Source organism: Erythrolamprus reginae, chromosome 1, assembly GCF_031021105.1.
Source record: "Erythrolamprus reginae isolate rEryReg1 chromosome 1, rEryReg1.hap1, whole genome shotgun sequence".
Classification (NCBI taxonomy): Eukaryota; Metazoa; Chordata; class Lepidosauria; order Squamata; family Dipsadidae; genus Erythrolamprus; species Erythrolamprus reginae.
In genome coordinates this window covers 47,735,475-47,747,978 of record NC_091950.1, presented here as the reverse complement: position 1 = coordinate 47,747,978, position 12,504 = coordinate 47,735,475, and the positions used below count along the sequence as shown (strand labels likewise).

Below are 12,504 nucleotides of genomic sequence, written 5' to 3'. Positions count from 1 at the left end.
AGGCCTGCAGCATGTGGATGTTTCCCCCACATCCACAGTCCTTGGGGCAGGAGCAGGGCCAGAGCTAACCACAACAGTACAGTTCTAGCAACAATATTTTATCTCACTTTATTCTTCTTTTGAACATTATCTCCCATGCACCTCACTTCCCTTCTTTCTTTCACCATTTGTGAATGAAGTGGGGGCAAATCTATCTATCTATCTATCTATCTATCTATCTATCTATCTATCTATCTATCTATCTATCTCTACCTACCTACCTACCTCTATCATCTATCTAAATCTCAGGGTGTCACAACATATTGTGACTTTTTCTCTCAACGCTAAACAGGGAGTGGGTATGGCAAGAGCATGATGCGCATGGCCCGCGAGCTTCAAGTTTCACAGCCCCTATCTATCGATCAATCAATCTACTATCATCTAACATCTGCCTGTCTATCAATCATCATCTTTTTAATCTTTTAAATGTGTGTGTGTGTGCGCTTGTACATATTGTAGTCCCTATGCGACAGTTTTATTTCTTTTAATTTTTTTTATCTAGAGCCTTTGTTGAATTTACTCGGAATCCTACAGAGCGTTTTAAAACACTTCCTGCAGTGTATTTTGCTCTTAAAATGGCACAAATTAGGATTCCGTTTGAACTGAACATCCATTCCCAAGAGGAGATAGAGGACAAAATGGCAGGTGGAAATAGCATCATTCTAAGGGACATGAGGTATGTTATTATGAAACTGGATTTGGTTCCTTATCTGTCAGGGAAGCTGTTTTGCTTTGACTCAGCAGCGCCTAAGCAGACCCAAAATATACTTTGCAAGAGTCTTGTATGAAATGAGCTTTAAAAGAAACAAAATGCAGAGTTTGGAATACTAAAGACTGAGTGATGTGGGAAGCTCGGAAATGGAGAAGAGGCTTGGAATGTCCAAGAACATGGCATATGACTTTTTTTTTCCTTTGCCTGATCTGGCATCTTATGACATGAATTAAGAGTAACTCTAACTTTCATCAGCGCCTTTCTACTCCACTGTTTTTTTAAATATCTGGCAACAGTCATAGGCAAGAAATGGTTCTGTGGAAGGCTTGGCAAAACTGTCCATCCTTTGTATAGAAAATAAAAGGTTTTCACACCCTGGAGAGAAATGCAGAGATAAAATGAAGGGAATGTGGGGTTCTCCATAATTATAATACAGTGTTCCCTTGATTTTCGTGGGTTCGAACTTCGCGGAAAATCTATACCACGGTTTTTCAAAAATATTAATTAAAAAATACTTTGCGGGGTTTTTCCCTATACCACGGTTTTTCCCACCCGATGACGTCATATGTCATCGCCAAACTTTCGCCTGCCTTTAATAAATATTTTTTTAAATAAACTTTAATAAATAAACATGGTGAGTAATAATCTGAATGGTTGCTAAGGGAATGGGAAATTGTAATTTAGGGGTTTAAAGTGTTAAGGGAAGGCTTGTGATACTATTCATAGCCAAAAATGGTGTATTTACTTCCGCATCTCTACTTCGCGGAAATTCAACTTTCACGGGCAGTCTCGGAGCGCATCCCCCGCGAAAAGCGAGGGAACACTGTATATATGTATGTATGTATGTATGCATGCATGCATGCATGCCTGTATGTATGCATGTATGTATGTATAAAACAGGATTCATTCGCCATCTTTCTGGAATAGCACCAAATGTGACATAATAATAATAATAATAATAATAATAATAATAATAATAATAATTTATTAGATTTGTATGCCGCCCCTCTCCGAAGACTCGCGACGGCTCACAACTTACTGACAGGGATGTCTTTAGATTGTACATGATTAATGACTAGCATTTGTTTATTATTTTGATAACTTGTTTTTAGAGTGAACATTGACTTTCAGAAACATACCATGACTCCCATGCAGAAGTTTTGTAATGGCTTGGAAAAACTGCAGACTATAAATAGTCTTGATTTATCTATCTGTGTCACTGAGGTAGGTGATAAATATTTCTGTGTGCTGTTTTGTGCAATACCAGTTCAACTTTAGTGGGGTGAACTCTTAAAGGAGGGGAGATTAAAAATCAACTTTTGAATGTGAGTCAATTTTGAATGAATTACATGCAAGTATGTATTATTTCTAAAAGATGGTTCTGCTCATAGAGTTAAGAGTCATAAATAGAATAAAACCTAAACTCGTTCGAACCCCCCAAAAGTGTGAAATGTAAATATTTATAATTTTGTAAAAGGAGTTTAAATTATTAAACTAAATTCAAATTAATGAAAGGGCTGATTAAAACTTCTAGGAAATTCTCTTCCATAAGTAGTAGTAACAAAGGAAAAGGCCATCTCCTCTATTATTGCCAGACAAATTCATATCCAGATGAACAATTTCTTAGGAAACTAAATCTTAAAATAACTTGTGTCAAACTTCACATCAGGAACATTTATAAATCTCGGTTCTCCAGTCATTTAATCTCCTAAGGCTTGATTTTCTGCCAAAACACAAGTGGGCAAGATAGTTCTTTTTACTGGCAACAAGAATGAAACCACAGATACACCTCACATTTGCCTATTCTGCAAAGACTCGCATGCTCCAAGATTTTTAAATGCTAGACTTCCCTCCTGCAGAATAGAATAGAATAGAAGAGCAGAGTTGGAAGGGACTTTGTAGGTATTCTGGTCCAACTGCTTAGGCAGGAAACCTTAAACCAGTGATGACTAAACTTTTCTGGACTGAGTGTCCAAAGTGCATGTGCCTGAATCCTCAAAATGCAATGTGCGCATGGCACTTGCACATGTCCCGTCCCCTTGCACGTGTGCCCTCTGCATGCCCCTGCCCCCATGCATGCACCCAAAGACCAGCTGGCCGATGGGAGGCGTGCGCACACACACACACACAGAGGAGCTGAACTGGGGTGATGGCTCCCATGCCATCAGAGAGGGCACTGTGTGCCATCTCTGGCCACCTGTGCCATAGGTTTGTCATCATAGCCCTATACCATTTCAGACAAATGGTTACCCAATCTCTTGTTAAAAACTTCCAGTGTTGAAGCATTCACAACTTTTGGAGGCAAGTTATTCCACTGGTTAATTGTTCTAACTGTCAGGAAATTTCTCCTTCGTTCTAAGCTGCTTCTCTCCTTGTTTAGTTTCCACCCATTGCTTCTTGTTCTACTGTCGGGTGTTTTGGAGAATAGTTTGACTCCCTCTTCTTTGCGGCAGCCCCTGAGATAATTGGATATAGATATTCTAGGGTCAGGGGATATTTGGTTGATCCCTTGATGGCTTTGAAAAGCACCCACTTCTCTGATTTTTTTTTTAAAGGGAATTTCATTAGCTTGTGAATCACAGTACAGGTAATCCTTGCTTAAGAACTGCCCTGTTAGCTGCCATTTGAAGTTACGACAGCATTGAAAACGTAACTTCAAGACTGATCCTCTTGTTTAGAACTATTGCTGCATCCCCACAGCCACATGATTGACATTTGAGTGCTTCACAGCCAGCTTTTGACCAGAAGAGTTGGAAGCAAAATTGCAAGTTGCGACCACTAATGTATTACTTAATTGCCTCCTATGGTTTGCTTAACACTGTAGTGGAAATGAGGTCATAAATTGTTGCATTCACGTTTTGCCTCACTTGATGATCGTCTTGCCTAGAGGCAGAGTTGCCCATTACAATTGCGGTCATTAAGCAAAGACTACCTGTAGCTTCATTCCTAAAGAACAAAGCCTTAAAACACTGTTAATTTTGGGGGGAGAAAAGGGGGCACGCCCTTGGTTTGCAATTTAGCTAAAAACATTTAAATGTTACAGAAGGACAGAAATAATTGGCTCAAAGTGGTCACTTGCAAAATATAATAATTTGGGGAAAATCCTGAGAAAAATCACTTAAATTTCTTCCATTTCCAATTCTTCCATTTTTCTCTCTTACTTGACTCCCAAACTCTGCGTTTAACTGAGTATTAATCAAATCCTACTAATTAAGAGCAGTCTGAAAAACCCAGTCTTGTTTCTGTGTGTGTATTGTGTCATGTTACAAACAACTCTCGCCCATTTCAGGTTATAGAGGTTGGGCACTTCTGTGGACACAGAACAGATGAAAGAAGCAAAGCTCTCCTACAAAAACTGTCTGAGGACATCGGTCAGCTGGAGTTGACCTCTTTGTCTATTCGCCCTTATCCAGACTTGGTTTGTTTGGCACCTTTTACTGAATGCGAAAAAGTGATGTACTATCGTGCCCAAGTCCTGTATGTGTTTGGATACAGTGCTGAGGTGCTTTTTTTTCAAATTTAATTAATTAATTAATTAATTTATTAGATTTGTACGCCTTGTGCAAATAATTAACTTGTAAGTCAGATCCTTGTGCATATTCAAGTATAATCACACGGAACACATTTAGGGCAATGTTTTCTCAGCTTTGATGACTTTAAGTTGGTTGGACTTCAACTCCCAGAATTCTTCAGCAAAGCTGGCTGGGGAATTCTGGAAGCTGAAGTCCACCCATCTTAAAGTCATTGAGGTTGAAAACCACTGCATAACAGTTAAACAGATGGCAACACCTGAAAAAAACCCACCATTGTTTGGTCTCTGCTTACATTTTAAAAATAGATTATGTACTGCTTGGAGTAAAGGCAATAGAAGCATGGATCGCTGTTGAAAAGGAATAGAAGGCTGACTTTTTTTTAAAAAAAATATCCTACTTCCGAGTAGCAAGAGTTCATGTGCCGCTGTATAGCAGTGATGGTGAACCTATGGCATGTGTGCCACGGGTGGCACGCAGAGCCATATCTGAGGGCACATGTGGTGTGGTCCTATGTCAGTTCCAGCATGCTGGCTAACTGATTTTCAGCCTTCTTTTTGGCCATTTTTGCTCTCCACAGGAAAGCCTCATAAAGCCTGGGGACAGTGAAAAACAGGCTAACGGGCCCACTGGAAGTTCGTTTCTGAACTTCCGGTTGGCCCATTGGGCTATTCTTCGCCATCCCCAGGCTTCAGGAGGCTGAGGACTTTGATAAAATGGCCCAACAGGCCCACTGGAAACTTCAGTGAGGTTTGTGCGTATGTGCATGGGAGGGCTGTGGGGAAGGGTGTTGCATATGCGCAGGGGGGAGGGCATTGCATTATGGGTGGGCATGCACATGTGCACTATTGCATGCGCACACAATCCTCTTGGCACTCGAGCCAAAGAAGGTTCGCCATCACTGCTCTATAATATTATCTTTCTATTTGAGATAGAAGTTGAGCAATAAGTTGTACTGCTTTGGGTGGCAGCAGTTGTGCTGATTTGGAATGCATATACTCCTAGTCACATTAAAGTATCTGCTATAACTGTCTGTTTCTGGCATTTGCTGGCACTAGCAGGGATATCCTTGAAGCATCCAGGGCAGACCTGGGCAAGGGGTGGCCTGTGGGCCATATGCGGCCCGCCCACTGTGACCGGCCCACCCGCTATCTGTGACCGGTTTCCTAGAGGAGGAAGCCATGGAGTGGGGGGGGGGGAACAAGCGCCTCGAATGAACAGGACAAAAAAGCACCCACCAACAAGGCTCTCTTAGAGCCCCACTGTCGCGGGACAAATCGGGGTCAACCTTTTTAGTCCTGTTTTGCCACAGGAAAGCAACCATCCCTCCTTCCTCATGGCTCTCTCCTCTCTGCGGTGCCGGACAAAAGGCAGCGGGTTGGGAGCGGAAGCAATTGCTGAGGCTCAGGGACGCAGCAGCCCAATCGTGGCGGGAACAGGCTGGGCAGCTGAGACGGGGGGGGAGGGGGGGAACAGCAGCCCAGAGGATAGGATGCAAGGGTGGAGGCAGTGGCAGGCCGACACAGAGAGGAGGAAGGCGGGTGGGCGGCTTCATGCCATATTAGGTGTTATTGTGCCATAAGTGAGTGTTATTGTGATAATGCGGGGGTGGGGCCAGCTGGGAATGGGGTGTGGACTGCTGGGGAGGGGCAGTGCGAGTGAGGAAGTGAAGGAAGGAGGGGGAGGAGAGCGGAGGGGCAAATAAATAAATAAGGAAGAGCGGGGAGGTTTGCGCTCTTTGTGTGTGTGTGTATGGGGGGGTGGGAAATTTGGGAGAAAGAAAACAAGGAAGAGGGTAGAACTGAGTTAAATATATTAGTCCGTCCCTCTAAAACCATCCTAATTTCTCATGCGGCCCCATGGCAAAATTAATTGCCCACCCCTGATCCAGGGGTATCCAGAGATTAAATTGTTTTTCAGGGTTGCTTCTTTTGGGTGCTCTTTGATTTGTTTTGGAGAAGTTTATGTACAGGGTCATGTTTCAAGGAATGTTTGGAAAAGAATAGTCAGTTACAATACTCTTTAGGGGAGATGATGAAAAAAGCTTGTTAGATTGCTTAGGAAAAATGTAGTATCCCTAAAACAAACTTAATACAGAGTAAATGTGGCAGCTATGGATTATTCAGTCAAATAAACCAGACTAGTATAAATAGAGTATGTATATTATATACAGATATACAATAGAGTAGTAGTCGTTATCCAATGTAAAACATACACATATAAGCCAAACTATCATACATATCATTCCCATGCACCCAGCAACTAATCAATAATACTCTCCCGAGAGGAACTCTGTTGTCTTCATCTTATGGCCAACCGGTACACTTCTTTTAAAGGAACAATCCTTAAATATACATTGCTAGTTTATATGTATTGTAGCACCCAACACAATTTCATACATTGTATTAAGAAAGCTGACTGAAGCAATAATAGGAAACAGCTTCCTGTGTTGAATGAAGCAGATCTCCACTTTCACAACTGCTATGCACTTTGTGTTAATCCACGTTGTGTTCAGTTCTGGTTTATGTAATGTGTTGTATTGGTAATCCAACTCATGCCACCTAGGATTACATTCTTTTTTTCTCAAAGCCTTGGAAGAAATTTCTTTTAAATTGTTCTTTGTTGTACAGGTGTTCTATGTAGATTATGGCAACAGATCAAAAGTGGCTGTAGACAAGTTACGAGAGATTCCAAGCGACCTCCAAGAGCTTCCCTTTCAGGTAAACCTTTCTCTCTAGTTTTTAATGAATGACAAGACAGTGCTTTGGGGGAAATGCGCCAGTCAGAATATTTCATTTTCTTGGGGAAAAAATGTTTTTGTTTTGATATATTTTTGTTCAGGCACTGGAATTCAAGGTGCGCAGAATACGTCCCTCTGCATGGTCTCTTGTTTGTGGAGAACAGTGGAGTTATGCTGCAAATCAAAGATTTGCTTCCTTAGTCAGCAACCATGTTCTGAAGGTGAAGATTTTCTCAATTTTACATGGCATCTTGCATGTGGATGTGTTTCAATGCTCTGGCATTGAGGAGACGGTAAATATCTGTACCATACTTATTGAAGAAGGCTACGCAGAACCTGCAGATGACTCTTATGAATCAAAGGTAAGAGATTTTTCTTTTTATGTTATTTCTGTTAGGGAAGTGTTTCTGAAATAGTGGGGCGCCCCCCCCCCAGGGGGGGCGTGGAGTAATGCCAGGGGGTGGGTGACCCCAGGGAACGTGTTGCAGGGATTATAGGTTTTTTGCATCAAACAATAGCACGCAGCATAGAGCAGAAGATATGAAGTGCAGATAACAAACCCTTAAGAGACACCATGGAAAAATATTTAACAGATGAAAAGAAAGGAGAGAGACGGAGGTCATGAGACAAACGTAAGTCTCCCAAAAGCTAAGAGAGGAAATATTACAAAGCGTATGTAGTCCTTGGCTTCACTGTGACTACGGTGGGAGATAAGGAAAGACCAGTATGTTTACTGTGTTTAAAAATGTTGGCAGCAGACAGCATGAAGCCAAATAAATTAAGGCATCACTTAACCACATTACACTTAACCACATTAAATTAAATTAAGAAAGGCGAAAGAGCAATGTGGCTTAAAATTAAAAGGCAAGAGAAAGAATAACTACGGTATCTTGGTAAATTAAGCTGATAGTAGTCAATTTGGAGGATAAAAACTTTTTGAAATTAATTGGTAGGAATCCCAGAGGACAAAATTAGATTTATATATATTTTATATTTTTAGTTACATTTGTCTTTTAAAATATATATATTTTCTTTTCTAAGCAATACAATTTCAGTAAAATATACCTGGAATAAAGTGTCACATATATAAAGAATTTACAAATGATTTATTAAAATGTATAATCATATATTTTATCGTAATATTGTAATATGTGAAGGTAAATCAACTTACGTATGGATTGATGGAGAGGGGGAAAAAATCTTTTTGCAACCTCCCCCCCCCCCAAAACCTGCAGTAATAAGTGCCTTAGGTGTAATTCCAAAACATCTGGAGTACCACTGGAACACGACATGCCTTGATAGACTCACCATCATTCATTTGCAAAATCAGCTTTACTTGGAATAGCTTCAAACATGAGATGCTGACTTATATCAGCTCCTTTGGGAAGGACGCGATAGATGGATAAAAATGCCAAATCCAGTGTAAGCTGACTGGCTCACTGTTCAACCAACCATAACAATACAAATTTCTCTTCCTGCCTTTTCCCTCACTTGTCAAAATCTCCCCCCCCCCCAAATCTCTTTAGCTAAATCATGAAACTCTCAACCAACTGTTTTCAAAGCCAGAAGGTTGTGAGGGGAACACGTCCGTATCCCTCAAGATGTGCTCGAGAGAAGAGAATGCCCTGACTGAAATACTGGAGAGCTGCTCTGCTAAGAGGATTAGTACCCCAAACTGCAAAGTAAGTTTAAAGGGCATTAAAAGGTCTTTGCTACTCCACCACCCTCACCCGCATGTTAGTGGTGAGCATAATACGCCTGAAGTATGAAATGCTGTCCATCCCCCGTTTCTATGATTGCTTCATCATTCCATTTGAAAACCATTGTGAATACAGGTGAAAAACAAAAAAAATGGTACCTATTAAAAGTTAATTTGTAAAGCATTGGTGCTGTTAATTTCTTGCTCATAGAGAATTATTTATTTATTTTATTTATTTATTCATTTATTTATTTATTCATTCATTCATTCATTCATTCATTCATTCATTCATTCATTCATAGGCCACCCAACTCCTGATGGACGCAAATTCACCTCTCTGAGATTTTATGGAACAGGTTTCAAGAGCCTTCCTTCCTTCCTTCCTTCCTTCCTTCCTTCCTTCCTTCCTTCCTTCCTTCCTTCCTCCCCCTCCCTCCCTCCTTCCCTCCCTCCCTCCTTCCCTCCCTCCCTCCTCCCCTCCCTGTTTAATCTTATGATTTGTTGCAACAACCAAGTTTACATTTTGAATTAAGAGAGATTTGTTTCAATAAGATTAGTTGCAATTTAGGTTTCATATATTATTTAAACAATCCCTTTTGGGAAGTGACTAAAGAGAAGAGAAGATATATGTGTGGAATATTTTGTATCTTCAAAGAATGGCCAAGCATTATATTATTTATATTTTGTTTAAATCAAGAGCTTTCTGCCTCCTTTTGGGCGGCATCCTAATCTTATATAATGCAGCTTGCAATGCTAGTACAGGCTGTTTTGGATCCTCAGAAGAGATTTTTTGTGGTGTATATGTTATCTAGGGCAGTGATTTTCAACCTTTTTTTGAGCCGCGGAACATTTTTTACATTTACAAAATCCTGGGGCACATTGAGTGGGGGGGGGGGGGGCGCTTAAAAAAAATTTGGACAAAGAAAATCTCTCTCTCTTCCTCCCTTTTGCTCTATTTCTCCCTCCCTCCCTCTTTCTCTCTCTTTCTCTGTCCCTCTTTCTCCCTTCCTCTCTCTTTTGCTTTCTTTCACAATCCCTCTCTCCCTCTATGTCTTTCTCTCTCCCTCCCCCCCTCATTCTCTCTCTCTCTTGCTTTCTCTCTCTCTCTCTTTTGATTTCTTTCTCTCTTTCTCTTGCTTTCTCTCTCTCTCTCTTACTTTCTCTCTCTCTTGCCTTCTTTCTCTCTTTCTCTCTCTTTCTCTGTCTCTCTTGCTTTCTTTCTCTTGCTTGCTTTCTCTCTTTCTCTCTCTTTCTCTGTCTCTCTTGCTTTCTTTCTCTGTCTCTTTCTTTCTCTGTCTCTCTTTCTCTGTTTCTCTTGCTATCTCTCTCTTTCTCTCTCATACACCATGCCGGCAACAGCAGCAGTGGGCAGTAGCCGCGGGGTGGTGGCAGAGCGGTCGACTGCGAGCGGGCCAGCATGGATGGTGTCCAGCAACACGTCCAGCCACCGCTGTCGGTGCCTCGGCCCTGGAGCTCCCATTCGCAGCTGCCCCCCCCCCCCCGGCTACTGCCGGCGCCTTCCCACTGGACCCCAAAGCTCACCTGCCGCAAAGAAGGAAGGCGCGAAGAAGGAAGCTCAGCTTCCGGTTTCGGAAGCTGAGCTTCACGGCACACCTGACCATGTCTCATGGCACACTAGTGTGCTGTGGCACGCTGGTTGAAAAACACTGATCTAGGGAACCAATACAAAACAATGAAAGATTGAATTTTACTTAATATAATAAAGGCAACTCCCAAAGCTAGCAAACTGAAATGTTGCAGATGTCATTGTAATCCCTATTTCTCTTTTCTAAAGGTCACACTACTTGGCCCCTTCAATTCCTACAACCTAAAATTCAGCAGTATGACCAGAATTTCCAGATTCAGGTAAGATGCAGTTCTACAGTGTTTTGGGGGCAACTCTACAAGATTATAAACTTCAGGTTTTGCTTTTAGGCATCTTGAAGAGGGGCATGCATAAGTACCCCAGCGTGCCTACCATCCATGTCCTAAGTTTCTCTCTTATTAGTACCAATATCATGTACAGTGATACCTCATCTTATGAACCCCTCGTCATATAAACGTTTTGAGATACAAACCCAGGTTTCGAGATTTTTTTGCCTCTTCTTATGAACTTTTTTCATCTTACAAACCTGCCCCCGCTGGGATGCCCCGCCTCCAGACTTCCATTGCAAGCGAAGCACCCGTTTTTGCGCTGGTGGGATTCCCCTGAGGCTCCTCTGCATGGGAAAACCCACCTCCGGACTTCGGAGGTGGGGTTTCCCAGTGAGGGAAGCCTCAGCAAAATCGCAGCATCGCAAAAACACGGAAGTCTGGAGGTGGAGTTTCGAGGACTTCTGTGTTTTTGCGATGCTGCGATTTCAGTGAGGCTTCCCTCGCTGGGAAACCCCACCTCCGGACTTCCGTTGCCAGCGAAGCGCCTGTTTTTGCGATCCTGGGATTCACCTACTGGGATTCCCCTACAACATCGCAAAAACGTGGAGGTCTGGAGGTGGGGTTTCCCATGGAGGGTAGCCTCAGGGGAATCCCACCAGTGCAAAAACTGGTGCTTCGGCTTGAAAAAGGGGTGAATTTTGGGCTTGCACGTATTAATCGCTTTTCCATTGATTCCTATGGGAAACATTGCTTCGTCTTAAGAACTTTTCATCTTACGAACATCCTCCCGGAACCAATTAACTTCGTGAGACAAGGTATCACTGTATATAAACAATATTATTTCTTTGTATACTACCAATACGTACTTGACAAATAAAATAAATAATAAAAAATAAATAAAGATATCTGGTGGACCACTGCAGAGTACAGAACATTGCTTCACCTTTTCTCCAGATGTCTGATTAAGAACTAAGGCTGAAAGCAGCATTCAACTTTTTTGTGTTTGTTTGTTACCCTGTCCATTCATAACATTTTATGAAGGTTATGCAGGCTGCAGATAACAGCATTCATTTTTAAACATTTGGAGAATTTTCAGTAAACTGACTCCGTCAACAAATATTGGACTTTTAAAAGTTCTCATAATAAATCAACCATTTCCTGTCCTTTAGGACAATCTTGGTAGACAAGGAGAGCGTAAACTCTGTGGTTGTAGTTGATGATCCTGAGAATGCATTTCAACAAATACTGGTTGCTGCTTCCATATCTGTAAATGCAACAGGTAAAAAAAATGCTATGTTAAAGTATTTATGCTGATGGGAATTGTGAGGGTTGAAGTCTACAAGCCTTAAAATTGCAAGTCTTAAAATTGTCAAGGTTGGACACCCTAGGTTTATAGTATGTATACTGACTACACTGTGTTTCTAATCAAAGCTATAACTAGTTGTATGACTTTTTTGTTTGGGAAAGGTCATAATAATTTGCTTTTTATGGTGATAGGCTCAATAATGATGCTAAGGAAAACTTCTCTCATGCCTCATATCCCGGGTCTCCCAGCATTACTGAGCATGATGTTTGCTCCTGTGATAGACCTCAGGTATGTGAACATTTCCAAGGAGGAACTTGGTGATCATTGGGGGGGAAATGCTTCTACTTTCATTTTTCTTTGCAGCCCTTGGAAATCTGTTTCCATTGGAGAAAGGGGAGAGGCAGTGAGGGGCTAGGAAATTGATGAGATAAGGGAAGTCTGAATTCATCTGGAACCAGTTAAGAAAGCTTTCTGCAAATGGAAAGAGTTCTTCCTTTTATGGAAACAATGCAATGGTGCAGACTCTTATATCTGTATTGATTGTTATAACATCCATTATCGTCCATTACCCTGGGAGGAGAATCACTGGCCGCCTCAGAGAAG

General features: G+C 41.6%; 1 protein-coding gene across 2 annotated transcripts in view; it reads left to right on the top strand.

Moving 5' to 3' along the window:
* TDRD9 (tudor domain containing 9) overlaps positions 1 to 12,504 on the top strand; it is a 99,538-nt gene that overhangs the window by 71,307 nt on the left and 15,727 nt on the right. For both annotated transcript variants that reach the window (XM_070751516.1, XM_070751523.1), the window contains exons 24-32: positions 542 to 715; positions 1,864 to 1,975; positions 4,041 to 4,253; positions 6,912 to 7,001; positions 7,123 to 7,383; positions 8,548 to 8,703; positions 10,516 to 10,586; positions 11,765 to 11,874; positions 12,093 to 12,189. In XM_070751516.1, the coding sequence (XP_070607617.1) occupies positions 542 to 715; positions 1,864 to 1,975; positions 4,041 to 4,253; positions 6,912 to 7,001; positions 7,123 to 7,383; positions 8,548 to 8,703; positions 10,516 to 10,586; positions 11,765 to 11,874; positions 12,093 to 12,189 (1,284 nt within the window). The remainder of the gene's footprint in view (positions 1 to 541; positions 716 to 1,863; positions 1,976 to 4,040; positions 4,254 to 6,911; positions 7,002 to 7,122; positions 7,384 to 8,547; positions 8,704 to 10,515; positions 10,587 to 11,764; positions 11,875 to 12,092; positions 12,190 to 12,504) is intronic.